This window comes from Colobus angolensis, unplaced genomic scaffold (assembly GCF_000951035.1).
Source record: "Colobus angolensis palliatus isolate OR3802 unplaced genomic scaffold, Cang.pa_1.0 Scaffold2, whole genome shotgun sequence".
NCBI lineage: Eukaryota > Metazoa > Chordata > Mammalia > Primates > Cercopithecidae > Colobus > Colobus angolensis.
Window position 1 is genome coordinate 20,684,904 of NW_012115154.1, and position 11,058 is coordinate 20,695,961.

Here is an 11,058-nt window from a genome sequence, read left to right on the forward strand (position 1 = left end):
GGGCGACAGAGTGAGACTCCGTCTCAAAAAAAAAAAAAAGAAATGAGCCTCTTTATGAGGAGATAAAATGCTCTAAAATCAGTTGTGGTAATGGTTGCACAACTGTGTAATATACTAAAAATCACTTAACTGCACACTTAAGTGGGTGAATTTTATCTCTATGAAGCCACTACATTAAAAGAAAAAAAATCAACCTAAGCACACGCCCTTTGTAAGTTTTCCCTGTTGTAGAAATACTAAGAGAACAATTGGGTACCTAAGGACTTCCCCATAACTCCTCAAACTTCTAAAGAAAAATAATTTCAAAATAAACTATAATAGCAGGACTTGCATAAATATCGTGTGTTGGGAGTAAGACAGAGGTCAAGGCAGATTCTGAAAATTTAGTGCAGAGAAGCAAACTTCTCTCGTCTGACACCGATGAGGAAAGCTGAAAAGCTTCCTGTCACAACCTGTGTCTCATTTTTCAGTTGTACAGTTTAACCAGTATAACCTCTTGCAGGAGTATGTGTCTACATGTGAGCTGATGTGAAAAATCCTTTTATAAAGCTTTATTTGCATTTCTATTTTTTATAAAGGTTGTATTTTTACCATGCACAGGTGAATCTTCATCAGCAAACAGATTTGGTTCTATTTCTTTCAAGGAACTTCTACCTTCAAGTCGGGCAAGGAGCTTACAAAAGAAAAGAGAGAAGGAAAACTCATTATTTAAAAATAGAAAATCCTAGACATCTGTATTTATACCATTTTCCAAAAGTCTGTAAGATTTCAAAACTTTAGGCTGGGTGCTGTGGTTCACACCTGTAATCCCAACACTTTGGGAGGCCAAGGCGGGCAGATCGCTTGAGTCCAGTTTGAGACCAGCCTGGGCAACATGGTGAAACCAACTCTACAAAAAATACAAAAATTAGCTGGGTAGGCCGGGTGCGGTGGCTCAAGCCTGTAATCCCAGCACTTTGGGAGGCCGAGACAGGCGGATCACAAGGTCAGGAGATCGAGACCATCCTGGCTAACACGGTGAAACCCCGTCTCTACTAAAAACTACAAAACTAGCCAGGCGACGTGGGGGCGCCTGTAGTCCCAGCTACTCGGGAGGCTGAGGCAGGAGAATGGCGTGAACCCGGGAGGCGGAGCTTGCAGTGAGCTGACATCCGGCCACTGCACTCCAGCCTGGGCGACAGAGTGAGGCCCCATCTCAAAAAAAAAAAAAAAAAAAAAAAAAATTAGCTGGGCATGGTGGCACACACTGTAATCCCGGCGACTCAGGAGGCTGAGGTGGGAAAATCACTTGAGCCCAAGAGGCAGAGGTTGCGGCCTGGGCGACAGAGTGAGGCCCCATCTCAAAAAAAATTGTTCATAATTTTGTGGATTTGGAAGAAAATATGAAATAGGAAATCTAGTTTAGGAGAAATGTGTTTACTTATTTTTCAGATACTTTTTGTTTATCTACCAAATACTGACAGTATGAGTCTGTACCCTCAAAGGAATGGATAGTCTAGTTTAGGATATAGGACAAACTGCTATGGCAAAATTTTTACCTTCCTTATAATTAACTTTCACACTGTAATTCTTACCACACTTGTTACAGTTACCTGCCTTCATTTGTCTGCCCCATTCATTGTGAGCTCTTCATTTCACTGGGGAAGGGGACAAAGGAGAAAGGTGGAGGAGAACTTCCTTGAGCAGTCACCACCTGAGCTCTCTCCTAAGTAAGACTCTGCCAGGTGAAAGGGGCACAGGCAGGCCTAGCAGACCTGCTGGCAGGGACAGGAGCAGCCGCAGTGCAGAGGCTACAAGCAGCACTGTGCACAGAGACGCTGTGCGCAGATCTGAACTCCTAGAGACTGTAGCAGCACCAAACAGGCAGGACACAGGGAAGCCCTAAGAGCAGAAGTCAGAGCATGGAAGCGCTCAGACGTCATGTTTGGGAGCTTATCTTTGGCTTGTAGACAACAGCCAACAGGTGTAACACGAAGCAGTGAGAAGTATTTAGCACATAGTTCAGAGGAGACATGTGGGACCCCAGAGCCAGACCTGCTAGGTTACTGAGGTCCTCAGGCTTCTCATCTGTAAAGTGAGGATAACAAACAGCACCCTCCCTCGTAAGGATGATGAGGATTAAATATGTGAAAACAGTACCTGGCTTATTATCCGCCTTTTTTTTTTTTTTTTTTTGAGGCAGAGTCTTGTCCTGTTGCCCAGGCTGGAGTTCAGTGGTGCGATCTCTGCTCACTGTAAGGTCCACCTCCTGGGTTCACACTATTCTCCTGCCTCAGCCTCCCAAGTAGCTGGGATTACAGGCGCCCGCCACCACAGCTGGCTAATTTTTGTATTTTTAGTAGAGACAGGGTTTCACCATGTTGGCCAGGCTGGTTTCAAACTCCTGACCTCAAACGATCCGCCCCCACCAGCCTCCCAATCTGCTGGGATTATAGGCGTGAGCCACCGTGCCCAGCCTATCCACATTTCAAACAGACCATCTTGGTGGTTACTAGGGAACAGATGTGAGGAGAGTAAAACCATATGTGGAGAGGGCTGGAGTCTGTCACCCTAGTCTGGAGGAGGAGTGTCTGCACCATGACAGAAGTCATTAGGATCACAGGCGGCAACCTCGGTGAAGGATTTAACTGTCAGAAGGGAGACAAAACTGATTCTCCGGGGAATCAAAACTGATTCTCAGGTTTCTTGGGAATCAGCACAGATTTGACAACACTTCTATATGACAAAAGAAAAAAAATCTATCACAAATGGGAAGAAAAAGTCACCTTTTATTTGCATTTTTTTAAAAACAAATCAAGTTGTGGAAAGACTTCCTGAAGTGATTAAAAGTTCTATGCATTCATTTAACAGGCGTTTGCTGAATTTCTGCTGCATATGAAGCACTGTGCTAGGTAAAATGTTGACTACAAAGATGAAGATGGCAACCTACCCTCAAAGAATGTGCAGTCTCGGTCCTCTTGCTTTATGTCATAAAACAAGGTAAAGATACAGGGTGCTTAGTTAGAGCAGAGGTTCTGAGGGCATAACTGTGGCTGAAACTATTTTCGTAAACAGAAAAAGTAAAACTTAAGATGTTATTTGCCTAGTTTGACACTAAGGTCGTAAAAGCAATAGTGGGTACCTGCTGACAGCTAGCATAATCAAGGCAGTGGCGTGGAAATATATTAGCACACATCACCAAGCACTACCTGCACTCAAGCAGAACAAACAAAACTAGCTTTATGTAAGAATGTCTTTGATGAAGTAAAAAAAAAAATGACTGGTTTTACTAAATCATGACCCTTGAGTACACTTTAAAAAATATTCTTTGTGATGACATGAGAAACATACTGTGTAGTGAACAATTTAACCTTGCCCAAAGGGAGGTCTGGTTTTTGTCCTTGGCTCCTGAGCGGTAATTCTAAACTCTTGGAATGTCTTGCCTGATAAAAGTGTCTTTGGGCAGGGCACAGTGGCTCGCGCCTGTAATCCTAGTACTTCAGGAGGCCAAGGTGGGAGGATCGCTTGAGCCCAGTAGTTTAAGACCAGCTTGGGCAACATGGCAAAACGCTGTCTCTACAAAAAAATACAAAAATTGGCTGGGCATGGTGGCATACGCCTGTAGTCCCAGCTACTCAGAAGGTGGACAGAGAAGAATCGCTTGAGTCCCGGAGGTCGAGGCTGCAGTGAACCAAGATTGTGCCACTGCACTCCAGGCTGGGCAACAGAGCAAGACCCTGTCCCCTACCACCCCCCACCAAAAAACAGTGTCTGTTTACAAGGGAACCTTTGGCCACACAAGAATGATTTATGGTAGGGGCTTTGGGTCATGCAGTGACAGGCCAACCTGGAGGTGCTAGAAGCTAAGGTCAGCTATGCAGGCAGTTGACTATGTCCACATGGCAGAGCCCCAATAAAACCTCTGGACATCAGAGTCTAGCTGAGATTCCCTGCTTGCCAATATTCTGTCTATTGTCACACATTGTTGCTGGGAGAATTTAGCACTGTTGATGACTCTACTGGGAGAGGACAGCTGGAAGCTCTGTGCATGGAACTTCCTGAACTTTGTCCTATTGTGTCTCTTCCCTTGGCTGATTTTAATCTGTATCCTTTTGCTCTTGCAAACCATAACCATGAGCATAACAGCTTTCATTGCGTTCCGAGTTCTTCTAGAGACTTATTAAGCCTGAAGGTGGCTGTGATGGTTAATTGTATGTGTCAACTAGACTAGGTTAAGAGATGCCCCTATAGCTGGTAAAGCGTGATTTCTGGGTGTGTCATGAGGGTGCTTCTGGAGGACATGAGCATTTCAACCAGTAGACTGATTAAAGAGGATCCATCCTCACCAATGCGGACGGGAATCCTCCAATCCCTCTTTTCTTGAGCTGGGACACCCATCTCCTGCCCTCAGATATCGGAGCCCCTGATTCTGGATCTCACCCCAGTGCTGCCTGTCCCCCAACCCTTCGCCATTCTCAAGCCTTTAAAGCCCTGGACTGGGAGTTCCACCATGGGCCCTCCTGGCTCTCAGCCCTTCAGACTCAGACTGAATTACACCACAGGCTTTCTGGTTCCCCAGCTTGCAGATGGTGTGTCTGGGAATTCTTGGCCTCCATAATCACGCTGTTAGAGTAGGTAGACAGGCAGGTGTGAGTGGGGCAGGACAGGCCCCAAGGAATGTCCAGGTGGCCTCTTCAGGAATGATAACTGGTTGCAGCTGGCACCAGGGAGGGGAAAATGTCCTAACAGGAAACATCTTGGACTTATGGGCAACAACTTCCTGATAAGATCCTAGGAATTGAGCAAATATGTCCAGGAATGTGCAGTAAGGAGCAAAATGGTGGAGTGTGACCAGTACATGACCTTCCTCTGGGAGCGCTAGACCAGTAAGGGAAAATTGCCCTACGCAAGCGTGCACAGAACCCCAAACACCAAATGGCACCCGTGGACCCTTTCAGATGCTGGCAAGTCACTGCACATGAGGCAATTAGCCAGCAGCCCACCCAGGGAGAAGGATGAGAGGAGACCAGGAAGGATCAGGAAATAGGGGCATTCAATATTTCAAGTTGCCCATTTGGTCCCTTCCAAGTGAACATTACTTCAAAAAACCTTCACTCCTGCCTTGAATCTACTTCTGTCTTGGCTGAATTCTTTCTTCCAAGAAGACAAGAACTGAGGACTGTGGACCCCAACCGGACTTGCCGCCCTGGTAACAATGTGAGCCAATTTCCATAATAAATTTCCTCTTATATATCGACATGTATCCTATTGGTTGTGTTTCTCCTCTGGAGAACTGTGCCTAACACATAACTCAGTGAACCATCCAAAAGATGCATGATATGAAATCATTCCTGGGTAGATTTCACTCCAACTGTAAGACAGACTTTTTTTTTTTTTTTTTTTGAGACAAGGTGTAACTTACTCCCGTCACCCAGGTTGCAGTACAATGGCACGATAAGCCTCAACCTCCCAGGCTCAAGTGATCCTCCCACCTCGGCCTCCCAAGTAGCTGGACTACAGGCTCGTGCCACTATGTCCAGCTAATTTTTTGTTATTTTTAGGAGACAGGGTCTCACTATGTTGCCCAGGCTGGTCTCGCACTCCTGGGCTCAAGTGATCCACCTGCCTTGGCCTCCCAAAGTGCTGCAATTACAGGTGTGAGCTACTGCACCTGGCCAAGGTCTTAAGATTTTTATATCCCACATTATAGTTAGCCTTTAGGAAAACTACTTGTCAAGGTTTGGTACAGTAACCAAGAAGAATATCTATAATTCTCTGAAAAGGTCTTAAAATACTCCTCCCTTCCCCAACGTGACTTTCTCTGAGAGGATAGATGTTCTTCATGTACTTTAACCCGATCAACATATGATAACAGACTGCATAAGAACCCAGTTCTATTAAGCCAGATATTAAAACGATTTGCAAATATGTAAGACGTCACTTTTCTAAGTTTTTTCTTAGAGAAATACAGCTATTTTTCATAAAAATATGTTTTATGGAAATATTCAATGTGTGTGTCACTGTACATGAATGTAAATATTTTAAAAATTTAAATTTCTGTTTCATGGACACATATAACATAAACAAAAGCTCTTTAGATTCTTCAGTTTTTTTTTGAGACAGGGTCTTGCTCTGTCACCCAGGCTGGAGTGCAGTGATGCCATCATGGCTCTCTGCAGCCGTGACCTCTTGGGCCCATGCAATCCTTGCGTATCAGCCTCCTGAGGAGCTGGGACCACCGGTGTGTGCCACCACACCCGGCTAATTTTTTTACTTTTTGCAGAGACAGGGTCTCCCCGTGTTGTCCAGGCTGGTCTCGAACTCCACCGTGACCTCTTGGGCCCATGCGATCCTTGCGTATCAGCCTCCTGAGGAGCTGGGACCACTTAAACTCCTGGGCTCAAGCAATTCTCCCACCTTAGCCTCCCAAAGTGCTGGGATTACAAGCACGAGCCGCCATGCCCAGTGGAATCTCCCATTTTTAAATGTGTTCTATGGTCCTAAGACTACAATGGGTGAAAACCACCGGGCTACAAGACTGCAAGAGTGTAACTCAAAGAAAAATGCAGATTTTTTTTTTTTTTTTTTTTGAGACAGAGTCTTGCTTTGTCATCAAGGCTGGAGTGCAGTGGTGCAAGTTTGGCTCACTGCAACCTCTGCCTCCTGGGTTCGAGCGATTCTCCTGCTTCAGCCTCCTGAGTAGCTAGAATTACAGGCATGTGCCATCACACCTTGCTAATTTTTATATTTTTAGTAGAGATGGGGTTTCGCCATGTTGGTCAGGCTGGTCTCAAACTCCTGACCTCAGGGGATCCACCCGCCTCAGCCTCCCAAAGTGCTGGGATTACAGGCGTGAGCTACCGTGCTCAGCAAGACAGAGAGAGACTTTCATGGACAAGAAAGAGCACGTGGAAACAACTACAAAATATCTTCAAAGGCCTGTATACGAATGAATAACATCCTCATTAGATTAACTTGGGAAGACACTCCAATTGTTTACTCTTAATGCCATTGCTCAAAACACTTTAGAATCCTCGCCCCTGAGAAATCCTGGCAAAATAGTATTCAAGAAAGTATTATAGGCCAGGCGTGGTGGCTCACGCCTGTAATCCCAGCACTTTGGGAGGCCAAGGAAGGCGGATCACCTGAGATGAGGAGTTCGAGACCAGCCTGCCCAACATGGAGAAACCCTATCTCTACTAAAAATACAAAATAAGCCAAGCGTGGTGGCACATGCCTGTAATCCCAGCTACTCGAGAGGCTGAGGCGGGATAATCGCTTGAAACCGAGGCAGAGGTTGCAGTGAGCCAAGATCGCGCCACTGCACTCCAGCCTGGGTAGCAAGAACGAAACTCCATCTCAAAAAAAAAAAATTGTATTATAATTTTATTGACAGGACTCTTCTGAAGAGTGAAGATAGTATTGCTCCTCTTAGTTACCCACAAGGATTAGGCAATCTGCATCAGACTTTCCTCTGTTACTTAAAAAATCAAATTTATTTTCAAAGGAGAAAAACTGTCCACCATTGACAATATCCAAAGCAATGTTTTACAATGTCAAAGCAGAGTATACTGAATTATAAAGGGGGTGAAAGAACCTCCCAGAAATAGGAAATGGATTTATATTTACCAGTAATGGATAATATTAACAATTCACAAGCCAAGCGAATTGTTAATATTACAATTAACAATTGTAATTGTGGCTCACACCTGTAATCCCAGCACTTTGGGAGGCCAAGGTAGTTGGATGACCTGAGGTCAGGAGTTCGAGACCAGCCTGGCCAAGATGGTGAAACCCCATCATTACTAAAAATACAAAAAATTAGCCAGGTGTGGTGGTGGGTGCCTGTAATCCCAGCTACTCAGGAGGCTGAGGCAGGAGAATCACTTGAACCCAGAAGGTGGAGGTTGCAGTGAGCCGAGATCGCACCACTGCACTCTAGCCTAGGAGACAGAACGAGACTCCATCTCAAAAAAAAAAAAAAGAGAAACTTCTAAACATAAGCAGAAAATACACTTGTCTCCCCTTATCTGCAGTTTCATTTTCTGTGGTTTCAGTTATAGCCAACCACAGTTCGTAACTATTAAACAGAAAATTCTAGAAATACACAAGTTTTCAATTGCGTGTCATTCTGAGTAGCATAATAAAATATCGTACCATCCTGTTCTACCCCAGGTGGGACATGAATCGTCCCTTTGTCCAGCATATCCATGCTGTATACACTACCTGTTCATTACTGTATGGGAAAAAACATAGTGTATATAGGGTTCATTACTATCTGTGGTTTCAGCATCCACTGGGGGTCTTGGAACATATCCTCCATGGATAAGAAAAGACGTGATCCAAAAATCTGACATAGGCCTATTACAGAAAATCAAAATTAATGATGTCCAGATTCAACGAAAGAGTCAATAGAAGCAAGGTATGGTCAACTTGCAGTTTCAGAAGCGAAAGAAGTTTGTTAAGTGTCCAGGATAAAGGGAACCCAAGTAAATTCTGCTTGACATGACAGTTTAATCCTCTTAGGGAAGACTAATATATCAGGCATCAGAGCTTGGTGATGGTAGCCATTATGACAAACTGTTTCTCTTAATTCTCTAAGCAACCTTTCCAAGGCAAAATTTCCTAACTAGAAAAGAATACACAGTGGACATAACAATTTTAATCTATTTGACAGTTTCACTAATATTGTGAGTCAATAGATTTGATATTTGGATTGTAAATCAGCATCTGCTAAGTTCTATTATTGTAACAATAGCTATCTAATAATAGTTATTTGAGCTTACTGTGGTATCAGCAGTACATTCTTTATATTATATCCTTTAATTGTTACATCAACCCTATTTGTTACTATTCTGTTTTTCACATGAGAAAACTGGTAAATGCCAGAGCCAGGATTTACTCAAGATCTCTGTGATTCTCAAAGCCTGAAATTTTTCTACTATGCTCTACAACCTCAGTATCACTAAGACTAATTAAATATGAGTACAAGGACTAAACTGAGTTTTTGGACCTATTAAACTGAAAATCAGGCCAGGTGCAGTGGTTCACACCTGTCATCCAAGCACTTTGAGAGGCTGGGGCAGGAGGAGTACTTGGGGCCAAGAGTTCAAGACTAGCCTGGACAACACAGTGAGATCCCACCTCTACAGAAAAATAAAGGTAAAAATTAAAAAACAGGAGGAAAGCCATCTGAGGTCCTGTCTTGACTTCTTTCAACCATTCCTTTAGTGGAAACTTGAACACTAACAAGGCGTCCCAAACGTCTTCAGCAGCAGCAGCATTGCTGGAGCAAGCATGTAGTCTGCAAAAGGGATAATGCTCAATTATACAGACATTTAATGGTAAACATTTTACGGAATCTCACTCTGTCGCCCAGGCTGGAGTGCAGAGGCACAATCTCAGCTCACTGCAACCCCCTGGGTTCAAGTGATTCTCCTGCCTCAGCCTCCTGAGTAACTGGGACTACAGGCGCCCGCCACCACACCCAGCTACTTTTTCTATTTTTAGTAGAGATGGAGTTTCACCACGTTGGCCAGGCTGGTCTCGAACTCCTGACCTCAAGTGATCTGCCTGCCCCAGTCTCCCAAAGTGCTGGGATTAGAGGTGTGAGCCACCGCGCCCGGCCATTTACCGGTGAACATTTCATGCAAGTCAAGTATGTTCCAGGAACTGAGGTAAGTGCTAGGGATATAAAGATGTAGCCAACACAGTTGCTGTTTTCAACGAAACTGATGGGGAGGCCAGGCATCGTGGCTCATGCCTGTAATCCCAGCACTTTCTTGAGTCAAGGCTAGCAACGCAGTGAGACCTCACTAGCAACATAGTGTGACCTATTTAAACTAAGGAGTCAAAAGGCTGTAAAAAAAAAAAAAAAAAAAGGGACAATAAAGTTAGGCAGGTGCTGTAACAGAAATACACTGGGGCATTGTGAGGGCATAAAAGAGAGCTGGCCGATTCTAACCTGCATGAGAGTGACTTTTAATTTTGAGTGAGAGATTTTGGTACATAGTTATTTCAGGTACATATAAACTGTGCACTGATAGAGAAATGCCTTTTTTCCTTCTACCTGGAATATCTTTACCCTATTTCCTCCAACTAAATTCCCTACTGAATGAATGAAAATTCTGGGCATTCTTCAAGGCTCCTTCCCTCCATGAAGCTATTACTATCCTTAAGAACACATTGCCAGCCAGTCTCCCTCATCTGGATATAAACACTTAAAAGGAAAGAGATCAATATTGGCTTGGTTACCAATTCCAAAATGCAATGCTTTATGCTTGGTAGAAACTTAATAGCTGCCTATTAAACTATAGGCAAACAAGGCATGCACAGGCAGAACTGGGAGAAGAATGGAGAGAGTCAAGAACCTCCAACTATTTAGATGTTCAGGTTTGGGTAACTGATGCAAACCTCTATTACACAGAAGTCCATGAGTACACATCCTTATGACTACCATCAAGGTACTAACAAAACATTGCTCTGTTTTAGGGCAATCAGTATATTGCCTACTTAGTAGAATACATATTATATAGACTTTTTTTTGTTTTTGAGACCGAGTCTCACTCTATCACCCAGGCTGGAGTGAAGTGGCATGATCTCAGCTCACTGCAACCTCCGTCTTCTCGGGTTCAAGCAATTCTCCTTCCTCAGCCTCCTGAGTTGCTGGGATTACAAGCATGTGCCACCATGCCAGGTAATTTTTGTATTTTCAGTAGAGATAGGGTTTTGCCATGTTGGTCAGGCTGGTCTTGAACTGCTGAACTCAGGTGATCCGCCCGCTTTGGCCTCCCAAAGTGCTGGGATTACAGGCATGAGCCACCACGCCCGGCCCATACAATTGCTTTTAAACATCATTTAGAAAAGCTTACACTAGTCTGGGTATGGTAGCTCACGCCTCTAATCCCAGCACTTTGGGTGGCCAAGGTGGGTGGATCACCTGAGGTCAGCAGTTCAAGACCAGCCTGGACTACATGGTGAAACCCCCTCTCTAATAAAAATACAAAAAATTAGCTGGGCGTGGTGGCAGGTGCCTGTAATCCCAGCTACTCAGGAGGCTGAGGCAGGAGAATCGCTTGA

At 44.3% G+C, this 11,058-nt stretch overlaps 1 protein-coding gene across 1 annotated transcript in view; it reads right to left on the minus strand.

Moving 5' to 3' along the window:
* The window catches only part of XRCC2 (X-ray repair complementing defective repair in Chinese hamster cells 2), a 41,645-nt gene that overhangs the window by 20,111 nt on the left and 10,476 nt on the right, over positions 1–11,058 (minus strand). The window contains exon 2 of the mRNA XM_011941523.1: positions 592–673. Coding sequence (XP_011796913.1) covers positions 592–673 — 82 coding nt within the window. The remainder of the gene's footprint in view (positions 1–591; positions 674–11,058) is intronic.